Raw genomic sequence first — 18,663 nt, forward strand, 5'->3', positions numbered from 1 at the left:
AAAAAAATTGTTTCAAAGGTGTCAGAATAATATTGAATGTTGATTGAGAATTGAAACGAAGAGTGAGGCCATCATGACTTTTGCAAGCTGCCTATAGTAGTATGTTGTCCCTGCCTATTTGTATGTATGTATGCATGCACTACCTGTCCTGTTTCACTTGCGTGGCTGTGTACAAACTGCTGCATGCAAGATCCCTCCATCTAAAGCGCTGTAAAAGGGCTGTGCTGCTCGATTCTCTCCATTCTCAACGCTGTGCCTGGCAATAGCTACTAGGATCAAGCAAAGCCCACATGTATGCTCCCCAAAAAGGAAAGCTGGATGCAAAACACTCGCTGTCTTATTTTTATTTTATTTTTATTCCAGTTTTGTTTATGCTTCTTCAATTTACTCAATATTTCCTTCCATTCTTAGCAACCCTGTCAGAAAGATTGGTCAGAAAAGCGACGAGGCCGCGAAGGCCATTGCGTAGGTCGAGGGGCAGCATTCGTCACCGTTACCGCAAGAGCGCGCCAATTTGGGCCTGTCGACAGCGTCAATGGCCCTCGAGCGATCCGCTACGTCTCAACAGCGTTAGCCGCGAATCCGCCCGTCAGAAGGGCAACGCTTGATTGAGCATTTGGTCCAACCCAGCAGAATTGAGTGCATGGACGGGCCCTGGCAGGGTTCGGCGATTTGGGGCAGGTGGACGCTGGAGCTGCCAGAACAACGTGGGGGAGCCGCCGTGGCTGCGCCCTATCGGAACCTTCCACAGCGCATGGCAGCGGCCTCGTGCGAGCAATAGCTGTAGCGCTGTACGAGCAAATACGAGCCTGGCTGCATTTGATAGCAATAGCTTGGTGTATACGGCAAGGTCAGCAAGGCTCAGACTCAACAGGCATGTTTCCAGTATGCAAGTGAAACAAAGCTCGGGATTTCATTTTCCACCTCTCTTCCATCTCTAGAAGTTCCACTGGACAGCAGCATCGTAACGTTCCGTTGCGTCCAGGCCACTTGTACAGCCCAAACTGCCACCTCCTTTTGAGGCGCATCCAGCACAGCATCCAGCACCCAGAGCCAGCTGCAGAGCGCTGCTGGCACTAAACTCGGGGCTTACCACCCGCTATATCGCCCTAGTCGCCTCAATCCTGTCTCGTCGCCCACTTTTTAGCCTCTCCCCGCGCTCAAGTCCGTCAAAGGGCCCCCGGCCGGAGATGAATCGAGCACAGTCCCAGTCCCAGCCTTGCGAGGCGGCTTTCGCTGTACACGAGGCCGCATGACGCTGAGACACGGATCGCCCGATGGGAGCTGAGGCGGGCGGTGGCCGTTTCGGCGAGAAGCGCTATCAGAGGCTGTCGATGGAGAGATTGTGACGACGCACGACGACGACGCCAGGCCAGGTCCTAATCTGATGCGACCACACTCTGGCGGGGGTCATGGCTCTTCTCTGTGCCTCTCCTGGACTGTTGCTGGCTGTTCACTCATCGGCGTGTAGTGACTCGGAGCAACTATCGTGATTGACATACGTACGCATCCACATACGTACGTACGGCTGCTGGTGACGGCCCACAGACAGTCGCATAGAAAAGGTATGGCTCGCTGCGTGTGCTGTTCTTGAGATTGGGAGTCATTGCAGATATCTTGATCAAGTCTAATGCTTCTTCAGCATCCATTGAGAAGCATCTCGACTTGGAACTAACATCACATCACCATTGGAGCCTCATCGACAACTCGTCGACAACTCGTCAACAACTCGCCACAATGCAGCTCGACGGCAGCGACGGCAGACGGCCCTCGGCGACCCAGCGGCTTCCCGTCAATCCTCGCCGCCACAAAGTAGCTCCAGAGCAGCGAAAACGAGTTGCCACTGCGTATGTGCCATCCCCATTCCACATTCCATATTGTTCAACAAGTCTTTGCTGACCTCGTCTCTTGTCGCAAACCAGATGCAACAGCTGTAATGTGCGCCGGGTCAAGTGCTCCGGCGGAACTCCCTGCGGCCAGTGCGCCGCCTCTAACCGCGAATGCGTCTATCCCGTCGCAGTCGAAAAAATCAGCGTGCCGCGCGCTGAGATGGAGGAGCTGCGGCGCAAAGTCGAATTGTATGAGAGGGCGCTGCAAGAAACCATCCCTGACCCCGCCAGGAGGCAGGATCTGATCAACCATGTCTCTTCAACCCCAGAGGGACCGTCGCCGTCTCCTCTCCCTCTTAGCCCGAGCCAGTCTTTTCCTTCCGAAAGCAGTCACCGTCAGGCTAGTTCTTCGGTCAAAGGCGAGTCAGAAGACGAGCAGACAGCCAGTCGTATGCTGCAAGACCCCGATGGCACGTCGAGCTTCCTTGGGGAGACCAGCGGTGCTACTTTTCTGGATAATCTGAAGGAGCTGCTAGGAGCTGTACTACCCCTGTCTCAGGTAGAGCCGCAATTATCTCAAGAGCAAGACGGAAGTGCCTTTTTGTCGAGCCTGGGAAGGTACTACACCGACGATTCTCGCTCGATGGTTAAGATGGAGCCTCAGCCAGTGCCGCTGCCCCTCAACGACGACCTTGCAACTTTGATGTCAAAGCTGAGATATCTGATCCAAGATGGAAACGGCGAATGGCCGAGCGGTGGCATATATTGGTGGGGAGAGTTGGATATGCTTCCCGCTCATATAAGCTCTTCTGCTTCAGACACAAGCCTGAACGATCATCGCCACTTGGCATTCTACCATGCTGCCCTGGCCCTCATCACCAGAGCCAGCTCCCCGTCTCAGGAGGTCCGAGGTAGTGCATCAACATCTTCGCTTAGCGAAGCGTACTTTGCCCATGCCTCATCTCTCGTGGGCAACCCCTTGGATATAAGTCGCAGCTGCACAATGGGAGATGTTGCCACACTATGTCTCATGTCAGCCTATTTGATCGAGGTGAATAGGAAAGATGCCGCCTATATGCATGTCGCAGCTGCCATGCATATTTGCATTATGCTGGGCGTGCATCGGGGAATGGTTGACGAGAGAGGCAAGCGAGTGTTTTGGACCGTATATATCATGGACCGATGGCTGAGCTGTCTGATGGGCCGGCCGCACATAATCATGGACGATGCCATCCGGCTTCAGCTGCCAGAAGATGCTCCGTAAGTCGCTTCCCTTTCCTGCTTTTTCTCCCCCTTTTCTCCTTTTCTCCTTTTCTCCTTTCCTTTTCAAGGCCAATGCTATCCGTCAATTTCATCGACGTTTGCTTACCTGTTGCCATAGATCATTGCCCCCTGCTGCAGGGCTGAGGGCTCACGTTGAGCTATCCCGAATTTCTGGTTATGTCGTCTGCAATACGTATCGCGTAGCTCCGTGGGAGGCATCTCGAGGAGGACTATCCAGGCAGCCGGACAAGGCCATCTGGATGTTGCAGCAGTGGCAGTCGACGCTTCCGCCTCGCCTGCAGCTCTCTCCCGACGGGCTGAGCACCGACCCTGCCAGTTGTTTCCTCCACATGAGATACAACATGCTCCTGATCCTGGCTATTCGGCCTCTGTACTTGGGTGCCGTGAAGAGATCGATAGCCAAGCGCCTCATGTTGCAGACAGTCGATTCTTACACGCACTCGGAGCACCTGAAGCTGTGCATTGCGGCTGCACGTCGTAACATCCGCCTCGGACGTCAAGTAAGGGCGTTGAACATTGCTCGAAAGTCGCCCCTGTACTCAGAGCAGCATTTTTCCTTCAACGCCACCGTCTGCCTCATCCTGGAGGACTTGATCTCGGACGAGGAAGTGTCAGAAGAGGAGAGGGAAGCGAGAAACAGAGACATTCTGTTTGGCATCCAAGTAGAAGAAGAGGGCCTCACCGGTTTTGGCCAGACATCGGCATCGTCCAACACGCTGCGCCACCTGTGGACGCTGGCTCGCAGACTGACGGGCTCGATAGCGCAGGCTCAGGAGGTGAGCACAGCTCAGCTGGTTGAGCAGCGACTTGCCCCGCCGATGATGACGACGCTTCCGGGCTACTCAATGCCGCGCATGCAAACCGGGGAAGACCATGCCCTTTACGACGAGTTAGTGGCCTGGGTCGACGACGAGTGGCCCGTCTACAGCACCGGGTTGTACAATGGCTTTATGCAGTGATGGGCGATAGATGATGGACAGTGTGATAGTTACAGAGGCCTCCAAAGTGGTGGCGATTGCATTTTGAATTGGCGACATAGCGACGATACCTTTTTGTTATACTCCAACTGTGTTTGGTGAGCATTTACGACTAGCTACTTTAGATAGAGAGCATGTGGGACCAGGATAAAGAATCATCCTTGGACGGAAGGAAGAAATTGACAAGACAACTTAAATTACCCATGCACTCTTGTTTATAACCATGCGTTTCCATGTTTCAATTGACAAGGACTTATTGCGAGTTTCGAGCGCTAGAGGCCATCTCGCGGCTAGCGCTACACTAACACGCAGTAGAGTGCTGCTAATTGATTACGCGTGTTGGCTGTCTGTGTCAGGGCACCATCGTCTGCTATAGATCAATTGATCGAAACTGAAATATACAGGGATAGCAAGGAAACTTTGCACTCTAAAATAAAAAATATTGCCCTCTCTATGCTTGACGTGAACAATTGCACCTCTGCCATGGCGTATAGTAATAAAGTGAAAATCGTTGCGTCTTGCTTCTGCGTTGATGTCACGTCACGCCACACCTCCAAAATAGAGTTGGATACTCCAAAACTCTCCAACCTGCACTCAGTCTCATCCACTTAATCATCGTCAAAAAGCATCAAGTTCCAATTATTCAATCTCTATAGGTAGTAATTCTATGACAATGTCTTCGCTAAAGAAGAGAGCCGTGGCAGTCAGCTTCATCTTCAAGTTCCCAGACGGAAATGTCTCCCGCAGACCCCAGGTTGCGCTGTTCCGTAGAAGCGGGGAGGTAAATACATATCCGTCAGTATAAACCGCTTCACTTACTCTCATTCTCGTTAAGCAACATAGCTATGAAAGCAATTGCGTATTGGGCTCTATGTATTTAAAACATATTTAAACACTAAACAATCTCGCAGCCACAAACTCGCCCCCATCTCAGGCAGCGTCGACCCCCAAGACTGTTCCCCCCTCGCCACAGCCTGGCGCGAACTCGCCGAAGAAACCACTCTCACAGCATCCTCTCTGCGTCTCTTCCGCCAGGGCAAGCCCTATTCCTTCACAGATTTGGACGTCGGCCGCGAATGGACAATCAACCCGTTTGCTTTCATCCTGAAGTCTGCTCGGCAAGGCGGTGCAGGCGAAGAGGGCATCAAAATCGACTGGGAGCACGAGGCATTCCAATGGTTCGACCCTGATGAAATCTCCGACGATGAAGCCTTTCAAGGCGTACCGCGACTGAAAGAAAGTCTACGACGAGTCTGGTTCGAGATTGATCTGGGCAAAGACGCAGCCGACGTCCTAGCAGCTGGGCTTAAAGCGCTGCAGGACGACCATGTAAGTGGTGCACGAGAATTAGCAGCAAAAGCCCTCGACATCTATCTCGACGTGATTCCCCGTCTAGAAACAAACGACCAAACGTCATGGTGGAAGAATGTCAGATTCGCAGCATGGCATCTCTGGAAGAACGGCCGAGAGAGCATGGGCGCCCCTATCCTCAGCGTCGTCCTGTCCAGCCTCGACATCATCGAGAAGCATCTGCCAACCAACAGCAGCAGCAGTCTCTCAAACAGAATAGTCGAACAAATCTGCGCTGCACTCAAGGACTTTGCAAAAGCAAGACAGCAATCGGGAACCAAAATCATCACCACCTTCGCCTCCTTCTTAGACCACTTCCCCAGCGACAAGCCTCTCAAAATCATCACCCTCTCATCCAGCTCAACAATCACTTCCTCCCTCACCCACGTCCTCTCATCAGATTCCTCTACTCGTCCCCTCGACATCCACGTCCTCGAATCCCGCCCCCTCTTCGAAGGCGTCAAAGTCGCCCAACGCCTCTCCTCCACTATCCAACTCCACCCCAGCATCAACGCCAGCATCACCCTCCACACCGACGCCAGCGCCGCACTCGCCTCCCAAAACGCGCACATCCTCCTCCTCGGCGCAGACCTCATCGACAAATCCGGCAACGTGAGCAACAAGACCGGCTCTCTGCCCGCCGTCCTCGCAGCGAGGCATGTTTCTCCCGGTGTGAAAATCGTCGTCGTTGCAGAAAAGGAGAAGATTTTGCCGTTTGATCCGCCTGGGCATGATGAGGACAATGATGCGGGGGAGCTTGTTCGTAGCTGGGGAGATGTTGTTGGGTCGGCGTCAGAGGGATCTGATGGGGAGCTGAGGGGCGTGACTGTGAAGAACGTGTACTTTGAGTGGGTGCCTGCGACGATGGTAGATGTGTATCTCACGGAGGATGGCATTGAGGGCACGCAAGATGTGGAAAGGTGGGCAGGAGAGGTGCGGCAGAAAGCAGATCGCTTCTTTGATGATCTTTGAATCTATATACCCATGCTGTACCATTAAGTAACCATCTCATTTGCTATACAATCATCATGACTCCCCCTTTTCTTCTTGCTGCTCCTCCTGAGGCTTCATGCTCGCCAACTGGCTCTGCAACCCCCTTTTCCCAACCCTCATCGCAACCTCCAGCTCCCTCTCTTCCTCTCTCAACCTCGCCTTGCTCACAGCCACATCCCTCTCCCGCCTCCTCCTCTGCTCCTCAATCACCCTGTTCCGCTCCTCCAACGCCTTTTCCCTCTTCTCTTTAGCCTCGCGCGCCTTTCTCTGCTCTTCATCTTCAACCGCAGAGGCAATATCTTCAGGAGGCGGCGCCAATGTCTGCACGTAGGCTTCGACCAAAGGATCCCGGATTTTAGGCTCGAGAGAAATGTAGCGTATATCCGTGAGGACCTGCGCCGGCAAGCCATTGGCAAGCGACTTGTTATGCAGGAGGTGTATCGGCTGTGCTTTGAGGAGGGCTGAGAGGTCGGATTTGAGCGTCGTCTGCGACATCTTGAGACGGTTAATGTGTTCTCGGTACGATTTTTCTCGATCCTTATCCGACAGCTTCATATCCTTCATGGGGTCCTCTTTTCTGTATTTCCTCTTGAACTCAGGCCAATACAGCTTCGGTGATGCCTTTTCTTGTAGAAACGCCATCCACGCAATCTTGGGGTCCTTCTTCTCCTGCTTGGCCCGCTGCTCCTTTAGCTCGGCAATCTTTTCCCGCGTCCACTCGTCCCAGCACTCCTTTCGCGCCTTTGTCGTGCCCAAGGCCGTGTAGCGGGGATCCTCGACGATTTTGCCCTCCTCCAGAAGCTTGTCCCACGAGCTGTAGGGGTTGATGTTGAGGTCGATGAGCATATCTTTGAATAGAAACTTTGCGTCTTCTTCTGAGAATTCCACGCCCTCTGCGCCTTCGGGCCAGTCCTCCATATTGCCGTCGTCGTAGTCTCCAGGCTCGAGACCGTAGTCTTCGCCCATGGCTTGTAGCTGGGCAATGATATCTTCTTCTGTGAATTCAGTGGGGCCTCGGCCTTGCTCATCTCCCATTTCGATCCGTTGTCGCTTTGAAGAGTGCTCGTCGTCCTCGTTTTCGTCCCCTTCTCGATCTACGACCTGGCCTTCGTCATCCACCTCGATCTCGTCGTACATGTATGCATCGCTTTCGTAGTCGGCATCCGCAGCTGTCTTTTCAGCTTCTTTGCTCTCCTCCTCTTTCGTTTGATCGTCATCTGCTTCCTTCTCGTCCTCGCCCGCCGTCGACCTGAGTATCCGCTTCTTGTCCATTTCCAAAATGGCGGGCATGAGCTTCTCAGGTATGCGCCAGTAGCTCGCATTCTTCAGTGGGTTGTACACGAAGCGTCGCGAATACTTTGTGTACACCAGAATCCACGGCTCGCACCCGGGAATTGCCTCTTTTCTCCTGGGCTTGTCCACAGGCTGTGGCCGCGGCCGTCCTTCGAATCCGCCTCGAGCGCCGCCAAAGCCGCCCCTTTGCGCCTGGGGCGGCGGCTGGTTGAACTGCGCCATGTAGGCATTTGCGACTCTTGGATCCGAGAGATTCGGTACGGCGCCGTAGGGATTGAAGGAAGGCTGGGGTCCGACTTGAGCTGGCTGGACGCCCGGTCGCTTGTATGTCGATTCCTTGGTTTCGGCATTGTAGTAATAGGTGTGGCCAGTCGGAGCCTGGTGTTCGGTCCATCCCGGCGGCAGAGGAGCCAATGGCGCCGCTTTGTGCGTAGACTTGAGCATTTCTTGCGATGCGGCTCAGAGGAGATGCGGCAATGAGTGCAGGTGGCGCAGAGAGCTGGCGTGTTGAAGAAGAAAAGCTGAGCTTGGAGCTGGATATTTTTTGGCGGTTGGGCTGGAAAGCTCCCGGGATTCAATAGACGCGTCCCGGGCGTCGGCTCAGCAGCCGGGACACCATTCATGGGTGGAGCTGCCCCTAAGGGCGGCTGTTTTAGCGACTAGCGCTCGCTGTAAGTCCCGAGCTTGGCCTCCACGACTTACACGGACGACACTGGGCTTGCATCTTTGCATCTTAGATACAGGATATGGCAAACCGATGCATGCATGTGAGAGTAAGATAGGCTTATTATCTCAGTTATATAAAACTTTCATGTTCATTAAATAGTAGCACTCGCTGTACATAATAGCAAGAGATAAGTTCTGCAAAGCCCTTCAGCTATCGCTCTTCTGCACCCCCAACTTCGCAGCCAAAGCCTCTGCGATATCCCGTGCAAAGCCCTTGTCATTAACGTCTCTCTCATCCTCAACAATTTTTATCCCACTCCCATATAATCCTGTTTTGATCGCCTCAAACAGCACCTTGTCCGCCTCAGGATCCTCAAACACGCCTCCAGGCACCGCAAGCACACTGACGCCTCCCTTGGGAATCCACACTTCTATCATGTCCGACCTCTTGGTCTTCTTGAGCTTCTCGGCGATGAAGCCTCCGATTTCACGGCACTCATCCGGCGAAGTCCTCACCAGCGTGACAGTCGGGTTATGCTCATAGATGACTCTGTCCTCGTACTTCTTAGGCAGCGTATCCCTTGGGCCAAAGTTGATCATGTCAAGAGCACCCAGAGATACGATATTGGGCAGACTGGCCTCAACAGCGGCTTCCAGCCGTTCTCCTCCCGCCGAAAGAACTCCGCCACCCAGATGATCGCAGATTTCAGTTGTCGTGAGATCAATGATTGCGTCGAGCTGGCCTTCGCGGATGAGCCGCTCCATTGCTCGGCCGCCAGTGCCAACGGCATGGAAAACATACGTTTCGACAGTGTAGTTGGATTCGAGATGGGCGCGGATGGCATCGACCCCAGGCGTTGTGACGCCAAACATGGTGATGCCCACCCGCCACTTCTTGATTGACTCTGCCGCTGCATCTTCCATCTTCTTTTCCTTTCTGGCGGCGTGGGACAGAGCCATGTTGGCAATGGCCGCGCCGGCATTGCTCAAGATGTCTCGCAAAATGGGATTCAGCCCAGCAATGTCCACGACGGAGTGCATCAGAGTTATGTCCGTCTCGCCAACCACGGGCCGTGTGTCGCCGCTCGCCATTGTCGAGACAATGAGCTTGGGAAGCCCAACAGGGAAGACGGCATCGCGCATGATAGCTGCTGCGAGAGCCGTGCCGCTGGAACCTCCCGCCGAGATGATGCCGTCAACCATGCCTGCTTCATACATATTCCGAATTGCCTTGGTAGCACAGCGAGCCATGAGCTCTACGAACTCGGCCCTTGGCATGTTTGAGACATCAGCTCCATCGCCATGGCTTGATAGGAGCTTGGCCTGAGAGGTATTGATGGCCTCGTGTTCAACTGGGTTTCGTCCAACGTCTATAATAAACGGCATGACAGTAGTGCCATCTTGAATCTGGTCTTTGAGAAAAATCAGTTCCTGGAGCTTGGTGTCGCAAGTGCCGATGATGACGACAAAGGCCACAGTCATGTTGGGCGGTTGAAGCAGTGCTGCACTTCTCGCGTATAGATACTCTCAGTCATTCGCCTGTTGGATAGATGAAATGTTTATTTCGGCCAACATGCAGAGTATCATTAACAAGAATCAATCATAGAAAGAAAAGAACTGCCCAATGCGGGGTTATGCAGGGAGATCTACGATTGGCATCCTGTGAGACAATGAGGCTCGGAATCCAACGCCGGTGTGCCGACGTCAACGCATCCTTAACACCTACAACGAAAAAAAAGAGACGAGAGGCTCAACCAGAAACTCGGTGCCAATGCGACCAAAAAGCAACAAGACAGTGTGGCGGGTAGATTATTTGGTGGGGGAGCTCGGAAATCTGACATCAACGACGAGACACTTCTCCACTAGAAATCCATGCCAGTTCTGGATCCGGCCAAAGCTCCCCATTATGAAAGTCGTCTTCTAAGCTGATTCGGGATCCTGTTTCCCAGCGGCTAAGTCGCATTCAAAGAGAGATAATTGAATTGTAAGATTCTCTTTTAAATACAAGTTCTACAATTCACTTACACGAAACAGCAAATAGCCATGGCGCCGCCAACAGATAGAGACAAGATCCTGGCCAGTCTCCGCGCGCGAATCGCCGAGGGCAAATCCATCGTCGGCGCAGGCGCTGGCATTGGCTTATCGGCAAAGTTCATCGAGGCTGGAGGCGGCGACCTCATCATCATCTACAACAGCGGCCGCTTCCGCATGGCTGGCCGCGGGTCCCTGTCCGGCTTGATGCCGTATGGCGATGCCAACGGCATTGTTGTCGACATGGTAAGCAGAAGCTGACTTACACTCTCTGTTATGGGGGTTCAAGGCCATCTTATATGCGTCTGGAGCTGAATGAAGTCCCACAGGCAAATGAAGTCCTCCCCGTGGTCAAGCACACGCCAGTCATCGCCGGCGTCTGCGGCACAGATCCCTTCCGCGACATTCCCACCTTTCTCAAGCAGCTGCGCGACCTAGGCTTCGCCGGCGTCCAAAACTTCCCCACCGTCGGCCTCATCGACGGCCAGTTCAGAGCCAATCTCGAGGAGACCGGCATGGGATACGACCTGGAAGTTGACATGATCCGCCAAGCTCACTCGCTGAACCTGCTGACCACGCCGTACGTCTTCAACGTCGAGGAGAGCAAGAAGATGGCTCGTGCTGGCGCAGACGTTCTCGTTGCACACATGGGCCTCACCACGAGCGGGTCCATCGGCGCTGCTACGGGCAAGACGCTGGATGAGTCTGTGAAGCTGATTCAGGAGATTCGCGATGCGGCCGTTGAGATCAACCCGGATGTTATTGTTTTATGCCACGGAGGGCCTATTGCGGCGCCGAAAGACGCAGAGTATGTGCTCAGTCGGGTAAAGGGGCTTCATGGCTTTTATGGGGCGAGTTCCATGGAGAGGCTGCCGGTTGAGACGGCCATTACTGAGATTACCAAGAGCTTCAAAGAAATAAAGCCGAGGCTGTGAAGTAAAACCGTGTATATTTGTATTTTATCGAACCGTTGTTGGTGTTTGAATATGGGATATGAGCAAAATGTATTTGGAACTGTATACCAATCTGTGTGGCTGTATACATGTATCAAAGCTTACAACTGATGATGAAGCTCAACAACTCGCCCCGACACCCGTGTCTTCGTCCTGGATAAATTTTTTATTGCTTCCAATCTCAACTAATACCAACAGCAATTTCAATACGCATCTGCTCGGTTCACCGGACGCTTCTACCCTCCGTGACGTGTCCCCTTGAAATCTCGCCTAGTCCACGTACACCTACCCTGCACCCAGCCCCATTTTTGTAGCGACTACCAGCATCGCCAACCTCACTTGAACTCAGCCAACATTTTTCTTTTCGAGTTACTCAACAAAACCTCAAATGTTCCCGTAGCCACAATAGCCGTTCTTATGGACATGCCACTTATAAGCTAGTTTCCACTCATTGTTATCATCGCCGCCTCGCTGTAATTATCTCATCTGCCCAGCGCAAATCATGCCTTCGCGAACCTCCACTCAAGGCGATTCGAGCTCCTCAATGGGTCCTCTGGCCAGATTCTGGAAAGTCAGTTGAACCATACCTAACTATATGTCAATAATAGAGTCGCTGACGTCTATGCAGAAAACTCATGCGCCAGATTATGTCGGCTTCATAGTCCTCCTAGCCGGGTGGATGCTGGTGCGTCTCTACACTTCAACAGCCTCATATTGATATCGATACTGACCCCCCTAGATTGTCAACCTGGTCAACCCGTTCCATCGCATGTTCTTCACCAACGATCTCCGCATCTCATATCCCCACGCCGAGCATGAGCGCGTCACCGTCCGTACGTTTATCCTAGTAAACGCATCGTCATCGTCTTCTCATCTAACTCACCACAACAGCCCTCAACTTCCTATACGCCCTCTTCATCCCCCTAGGCGTCCTCATCGCCTACAACACCATCTCCCGCGCCTCCACCCACAAGCACGAAGCCACCTACCTCTCCTTTGCCATCTCCATCGTCCTCTCCTCCTTCATCACCGACGTCGTCAAAAACGCCGTTGGCCGCCCCCGACCAGACCTCCTCGCCCGCTGCCAGCCATCCGCAGACACCAAGCCCAACGTCCTCGTCACTATCGACGTCTGCACCGCTCCCGATGGGCACACCCTGCAAGACGGCTGGCGCTCGTTTCCCTCTGGCCACTCGTCCTTTTCCTTTGCCGGCCTGGGCTTCCTGAGTCTTTTTCTGGCTGGTCAGCTGCACGTCTTCAACTACTACACAGGTGGACGCGATCTCAGCCGAGCGCTCATCTGCCTTGTCCCCCTTCTTGGCGCTGCGCTGATAGCCATTTCGCGGACCGAGGATTATCGCCATGATGTGTACGATGTGTGCGTTGGATCGGCGCTCGGCATGACGGTTGCGTACTGGAGCTACAGGAGACATTGGCCTCACCTTACGAGCCCTGTTTGCGAGGAGCCTCATCCGCATCCATCTGCTGAGGCGCAACCGGGATGGCAGCGCGTGAGAGATGAGGAAGATCAGGACAGCGGTCTTGTATTTCCGCTGGGAACGCGGAGAAGCTGACTGGGATCGATGGAAAGATTTGATCATCTATTTTGCAATGTATCATAGCGCAGGGATTTACGTATGTTTGGCGTACATGAATTTCCATGGAGAGATGAAGACTTCAAAACGAAAGAGTCAAGAGCTCACATCACACGTATATCTGCCATGGGACACATCATCAAATTGTGATTGGGGCTATTCTCACCCCCCTTTTGGTATGTGCATGTGTCATTAAGTGCCCATTCTTAGTCTACTCGTATAGTTTCAACACCTCTAAAATGTTTGTTTATTTGTTTGTTATTTCTCCTCTGCGTCCTCGCTCTTGGCCAGGTCGTGCTCCTTCAGCAGCGCCGTGATCTCATCGGCACTCCACAGCTTGTGGTAGATCTTGCCGTCCTCAGTCTGTCCAACCGTCGCGAATTCAACTAGATGCAAATGTTAGCAGGCTTGTTCGTGTAGCAATTTGGAACCAGTCACAGCTTACTCTTCTCGCTGCTCAGCTTTGTAGAGTCCATGGTCTTGCTAAGAACCTTGACAGCCACGCCGCATGCCTCCTTGAGCGTGCAGTCCTCCTTGTAATCCTGCTTCAGCAGACTCTGCGCGCTGGCATTGTTGGCTCCCGCGCTTGTGGCCTTCCATCCGCCGTAGTTTCCTGAGGGGTTGCTGAGATATAGCTGGAACTGTCTCCGGGGGTCCCAGCCGGCGTAGATGAAGGAAACGCCAAACGGCCGCAGACCACCGTGCTGTGTGTAGCCCTGCTTCAGATCGCACAATCGGCGCACCAGCTGTTCGCAGGGGATGTCTTCGTTGTACGTGAGGAGGTATCGCTGGGCGGCTTGGCGGGCGTAGTTGATGAGGATGTTGGCGTCGGCGGTCATGCCTGCTACTGCGCAGATCATGTTGCTGCACCAATGTTAGTATTATTTCTCGGGGGTAAACAGAGTCCTTGTGCCAGGCAACGCACTCGTTTAGGACGTAGAGCTTCTCGGCGGATGTGTCCTGCTCCAGCAGCTTCGAGGTGACCTTTCGCTCGGCGGCCAGGACGATTCCATCCTTGGCGAGGATGCCGATGGCGGTACCGGCGTGGGAAATGGCTTCTAGCGCATATTCGACCTGGTAGAGACGGCCCTCGGGCGAGAAGATGGTTGTCTAGGGCACCAAATGTGCTGTGGTTAGCGAGTCTGGCTGATATTGACATTGCATATGCACATGGCAGCTCGCAGACGTACTCGGGAATCGTAGCGGCGGGACATGTTGGCGGGGCAATCTCTTTTGCTGCCGCAGAAGCCAAGATGGAAGTCGGAGAGGAATTAATGGCACAAGCACACAATGGCAAGTGAATGGGGGCTTCGTTGGCGATGAGGCAGCGGATTCGAGGATTGGCTTCGGGTATGGAGGGGAACAAGCAAAAGGCCGGCGTCACTTTCCACTGGAGCTCCAGGCACGACCGCCGCGTAGCTTCTGAGGTACAGCCTGGAGGTACTGCTAAGTGCACTGATACCCTGGAGCTGCTCGCTTTGGGCTGGCTGAGTCAGCTGCCGTTGGATCAGATTATGTAAGTGAACTGGATAGTCTAGAACTAGCCTGAGGCATCAAGAGACAAGGCTGAAGGAAAGATTCCATCATACCTGTATCGAGTGGCGATTAAATAGCCGACGCTGCACCGGCAGAAGCAAATCGACTCTCTTTTGCCCTTCATGACTAAGCTCCGTCATCCCATCATCATCCAGCCAGCCAGTCTTGGGCCGTCACCAGCTTAGCTTATGCCAGCCTTGGGGCGGGCAGAGTTTCAAGAGCTCTTTTCTGTTTCTTCCGCTTCTGCTCTTTTTCTTGTCTCTTTCACCTCTCAACTCTCCACAGTACGTTGAACACCGACGAGCAGCTGTTGGTTGAGACGCCGGGAATAGCGTCACCTGTCGCCGTCATCGGAGACCGACTTTGTCTGTGACTGGGCTTCCATTATCAAAGGAGCCGATCTTGTATCTGCGATTGCATCTTGTCTCATCTCATCTCATCTCATCTCACCCCCCCAGGATATAGCTATCTACAACTCCAAATCCACAGCTTGTCGGGCCAGCTGTCCGCATCTGCCGCCATCTGCCAACCAGCCAAAGACGCGCCACCCGCCTTTGCTTCCACCTGTATCCACTCCAAGGGGCTACCGGGACGACCCCACGCAAGCTGCCGTCATCACCAACAGCTCGCTATTTTTTCTTTTCCTCGCAAGCTAATCGGCACGCGCCGCCTTTGTAGCTCCGCCAAAGCCTTCCATCACGGTGCAGCTCACGCGATACCATCTGTATCTAGGAGGAGTTGATTGCTGGTTTGAACTTGGCCGCACTGAAAAATTAATTCGGGCTGAAGAGAGGAATCTGTTGGTTTTTAGCTGTTCTGTGACTACCTACTAGTTGCTGCCTTTGCCCGTTTTGTAAATCTTCCCATATGCCCGCCTGAAGCGCAACGCAAGAAAAGTTTTTTCTTCCCTTTTCGCGTCGCTTCCATAGTAGAACCTGCATTAAACTAGTCGACTCGCACACCCCCAATAGCTGCGGCGACGCCTTTGCGCGTGCTCCATTACCATGTCTGGTAAGTTAAAGAAAACCACAACTGACGGTCTTCGTCGATGCGACTCATTGGCCTGGGGCCCATCTGATCTGATTTGATCCGGCACTGCTGATTTACGTCGTCGCATGTATGGGATGTTTGCTAACGAGAAGCAATTGCAGGAGAAGCCGAACCTCGACGCTCGGTACGAGCAACCAAAGGCCAGCACACCAAGGCCTTTGACGAGCTGGAAGCCCCAGCGCCGAAACGCCGACAGAACAAGAAGAACAAAAAGGCCCAGGTGCAGGAGAAGGAGCAGTCGCAAGACCCCGAAGAGGTGATCCGCTGCGTCTGCGGCGCCACCGAGCAGGACGAAGACTCGGGCGAGGCCTGGATCTCGTGCGAGACGTGCTTCGTATGGCAGCACAACGTCTGCGTCGGCGTGAGCTCGTACGAGGACGAGATCCCGGAGAACTACTGGTGCGAAGAGTGCAAGCCGGAAAACCACAAGGAACTGCTCGACGCTATTGCGCGTGGAGAGAAACTGTGGGAGGCCCGGCGCAAGGCTCACGAAGAGGAAACCGAGCGCAAGAAGAAGCGCGGCGGAAGGAAGAAGGGAAAGCGAGGCAGCGATACCCGCGAGGATGCTGAAAAGGATGCCGCTCAGGCAAAGGCATCGCCCACACCGGATGCTGCGGCCAGGGACAAGAAGGATGCTGCGGCTGCCACCAAGCAGGGCAAGCGAAAGGCGAGAGAGGACTCTCAAGACGTGGATGGAAAGGTGCGTGTCATGTCGCTAATGGCGATTTTCTATATATACGACTTCATAATACTAACCGGATATAGACTACCAAGATGCGTCGCGTATCAGAGGATGAGGCTGTCCCCGTCGCTGCTCATTCTGTCAAATACACGCCACCAGAAGACTTGACACAGTCCATCGGAGAGCTCCCCGGCACTCGCGTCGGCCCTGCAAAGGCACTGAAGAAATCGCTTGCCCATGTCATTTCGACGCTCGCAAAAAGCGGCGATATCGAGCTGCCAGAAGATGAAAATGCGGAAGCCCTCGCCGACAAGTATGCGCTGCAGATTGAGCGCGCTGTTTTTGACACCCATCCGCTTTCCAAAGGCCAGAAGGAGTACAGCCAGCAGATAAAATCGCTGTCGTTCAATCTCAAGCACAATCCCGAGTTGTTCCAGGGGCTTTGGGACCAAAAGTACTCTCCAATGACGCTCGCCGTCATGACATCGGAGCAGCTTGCCTCGTCGGAGCAGCAGAGGCAGACGGCCGAGATGAAGGCGAGGGCTGAGAAGCAGTCCATCTTGTACACATCGGAGACGGGCCCTCGAGTAAGACGCACACACAAGGGCGAAGAGATTGTCGAGGACGAGGGCATGATTGGCAGCGATGCCCCGATGCCCTCGGCTGGAGGCCCTCGAGCCGGAGCAGATGAGAAACAGAGCCAGCCCCAGCAACAAAATCAGCACGTTAAGCGCGAGTCGATTGGAGGAGCGGGTGAGCTGGGCGATGAAGCTTTGAGCCAACGATCTCCTAGCCAGTCTAACTTTGACATTGGAAAGGTGTTTTCGGCCGTCAAGTCTCCCACAGCAGCTCACCGCCGCAGGCCCTCTGCTCCAGTGCTTAACACACAGGGGCCCGGGTTCGATCCTGACGTGGATCGTATGTTACAAGATGACAATGAATCGCCTCCTTACTCACCTACCGAGGAAGCCTCCGATCCCGACGTCATCTGGCGCGGCTCACTGGCCATGAGCTCCATTGCCGACTTCCAAGCGACGGCCAAGCACATTGGCGGCGCCAACTTTGCGTCGTTTGGGCCCTGGTCGAAGCTCATCCCGCGCCAAATGACTGTGGCCGGCCGCATCCCGCAGCAGAGTGCCATCGAGTACCTGTGCAGCCTACGGTATAGCAACCTGACCGATATCATCGTTGTCAACATCACGCCGACATCGCCAGACTCGAAGCAGGAGTTCAACAACCTTATCAACTACTTTGTGAGCAAGAATCGGTACGGCGTCGTTGGCAATAAGGTCGCCGGCAACGTACGAGACACGTATCTAGTGCCTGTCCCCGCCGGCGAGGATGGCCACCCCGAGTTTATGCTCAACCTGGTGGACAACTACATTCCCAAGTCGCGGACCGAGCCACTGTTGCTCGCTGTCTTTGTTTACCGCAACGAGCCAGACCAGCTGAAGCAGATGCTGCACAACGAAGCTGCCAACATCAACGCCAACGCGTCGACGGCATCACAACCTCCTCCTACTCCTACGCCCGCTGGATACAACCAGCGAAGCAACTCGACTTCCGGCCCGGCCTTTTCTCCCGCCACTCCTCAAATCGCTTCCTCTCCATTCCCTCCCGCCGCCGCACCTCCCAACGGCCACGGCCAATCCGCCACGCCAGTCCCCATCCCTCAGCTACCGCATCTCAACCGCCCTGCGCCATCTCCCCACGCCGCGGCAGGGTCATCATCCTCTTCTCAGACAACGCCAGCGCCCCCGGCACATCACCAAGTCCCAGACGACCAGAGGAAACAAGGCCAGCAAGACGCCGGCGTCGTCACGGCGAGGGAAGTCCTAGGACCGCTCATCAGCGTGCCCACGGTGCAGTTTATTCTTCCGCAGGCATACCAGATGTCGCGGCGAGAGTGGGAGGTGGTCAAGACGATTATCGAGAGAGATCCCCGCGCAAGAGACGATTTGAAGTACTTGGCGGATCTGCTGGAGAAAGAAGGGGCTGGAAATAGTGGCAGTGGGAATGGAGCGGAGAATGGTCAGGGGGGAGGCGTAGCAGCAACGCCGTTACCGCAGGTTGTTGCTGGAGTTGTTGGGGGCGTAGCTGGAGTTGGAGTTCCAGCTGTGAGAAGGACGTGAGGGCAAATGGGAAATGGGAAGTGTACGAGTTTGTATGACGGGCTTTGCGAATTTTTTGGGTTTTACGTCTAGATGTAGCTTAGGGAATGCCTGTAATGGATGATACCAAATTTTGGTTATTGTTACGATGTGATATGAAGTCTTTAATTGACAGTTTATTTCTATGTAACTGTCATCCTCATATGTTGGTTGTTGATTGGTTTTATTAATTAACTGGTTTGTGCATCTGATTGATACACCGTCCTTGATTTTCCTTGTGAGGAGCTTATAACCGTTGTTCCTCGCCATGTCG

The 18,663-nt window shown here is 53.9% G+C and overlaps 8 protein-coding genes across 8 annotated transcripts; 5 read left to right on the top strand and 3 right to left on the bottom strand.

Moving 5' to 3' along the window:
• Positions 1-1,737: 1,737 nt before the first annotated feature.
• TGAM01_v203501 (fungal specific transcription factor domain-containing protein) lies at positions 1,738-4,072 on the top strand (the record flags this gene model as incomplete). Its single annotated transcript, XM_018801174.1, has 3 exons — positions 1,738-1,847; positions 1,923-3,089; positions 3,211-4,072. 3 exons carry the CDS (start codon positions 1,738-1,740, stop codon positions 4,070-4,072), a joined length of 2,139 nt encoding a protein of 712 aa, XP_018665445.1.
• Positions 4,073-4,763: 691 nt separating this feature from the next.
• Positions 4,764-6,412, top strand: TGAM01_v203502 (hypothetical protein; the record flags this gene model as incomplete). Its single annotated transcript, XM_018801173.1, has 2 exons — positions 4,764-4,885; positions 5,002-6,412. The coding sequence occupies 2 exons, from the start codon at positions 4,764-4,766 to the stop codon at positions 6,410-6,412; spliced, it is 1,533 nt and encodes a 510-aa protein (XP_018665444.1).
• A 54-nt stretch (positions 6,413-6,466) lies between these two features.
• TGAM01_v203503 (hypothetical protein) lies at positions 6,467-8,170 on the bottom strand (the record flags this gene model as incomplete). The annotated part of the gene is made up of 1 exon (XM_018801172.1): positions 6,467-8,170. The coding sequence occupies one exon, from the start codon at positions 8,168-8,170 to the stop codon at positions 6,467-6,469; it is 1,704 nt and encodes a 567-aa protein (XP_018665443.1).
• Positions 8,171-8,599: 429 nt separating this feature from the next.
• Positions 8,600-9,874, bottom strand: TGAM01_v203505 (transcriptional regulator; the record flags this gene model as incomplete). The annotated part of the gene is made up of 1 exon (XM_018801171.1): positions 8,600-9,874. The coding sequence occupies one exon, from the start codon at positions 9,872-9,874 to the stop codon at positions 8,600-8,602; it is 1,275 nt and encodes a 424-aa protein (XP_018665442.1).
• A 561-nt stretch (positions 9,875-10,435) lies between these two features.
• Positions 10,436-11,358, top strand: TGAM01_v203504 (TIM-barrel enzyme family protein; the record flags this gene model as incomplete). Its single annotated transcript, XM_018801170.1, has 2 exons — positions 10,436-10,669; positions 10,753-11,358. The coding sequence occupies 2 exons, from the start codon at positions 10,436-10,438 to the stop codon at positions 11,356-11,358; spliced, it is 840 nt and encodes a 279-aa protein (XP_018665441.1).
• Positions 11,359-11,878: 520 nt separating this feature from the next.
• On the top strand, positions 11,879-12,950 carry TGAM01_v203506 (hypothetical protein; the record flags this gene model as incomplete). The annotated part of the gene is made up of 4 exons (XM_018801169.1): positions 11,879-11,947; positions 12,005-12,061; positions 12,116-12,209; positions 12,268-12,950. The coding sequence occupies 4 exons, from the start codon at positions 11,879-11,881 to the stop codon at positions 12,948-12,950; spliced, it is 903 nt and encodes a 300-aa protein (XP_018665440.1).
• A 279-nt stretch (positions 12,951-13,229) lies between these two features.
• TGAM01_v203507 (proteasome subunit alpha type-4) lies at positions 13,230-14,185 on the bottom strand (the record flags this gene model as incomplete). Its single annotated transcript, XM_018801168.1, has 4 exons — positions 13,230-13,357; positions 13,417-13,835; positions 13,897-14,081; positions 14,162-14,185. The coding sequence occupies 4 exons, from the start codon at positions 14,183-14,185 to the stop codon at positions 13,230-13,232; spliced, it is 756 nt and encodes a 251-aa protein (XP_018665439.1).
• A 1,326-nt stretch (positions 14,186-15,511) lies between these two features.
• On the top strand, positions 15,512-18,371 carry TGAM01_v203508 (hypothetical protein; the record flags this gene model as incomplete). The annotated part of the gene is made up of 3 exons (XM_018801167.1): positions 15,512-15,518; positions 15,659-16,257; positions 16,323-18,371. 3 exons carry the CDS (start codon positions 15,512-15,514, stop codon positions 18,369-18,371), a joined length of 2,655 nt encoding a protein of 884 aa, XP_018665438.1.
• Positions 18,372-18,663: the final 292 nt, after the last annotated feature.

The sequence above is a fragment of the Trichoderma gamsii genome (assembly GCF_001481775.2).
Source record: "Trichoderma gamsii strain T6085 chromosome Unknown Scaffold_9.2, whole genome shotgun sequence".
NCBI lineage: Eukaryota > Fungi > Ascomycota > Sordariomycetes > Hypocreales > Hypocreaceae > Trichoderma > Trichoderma gamsii.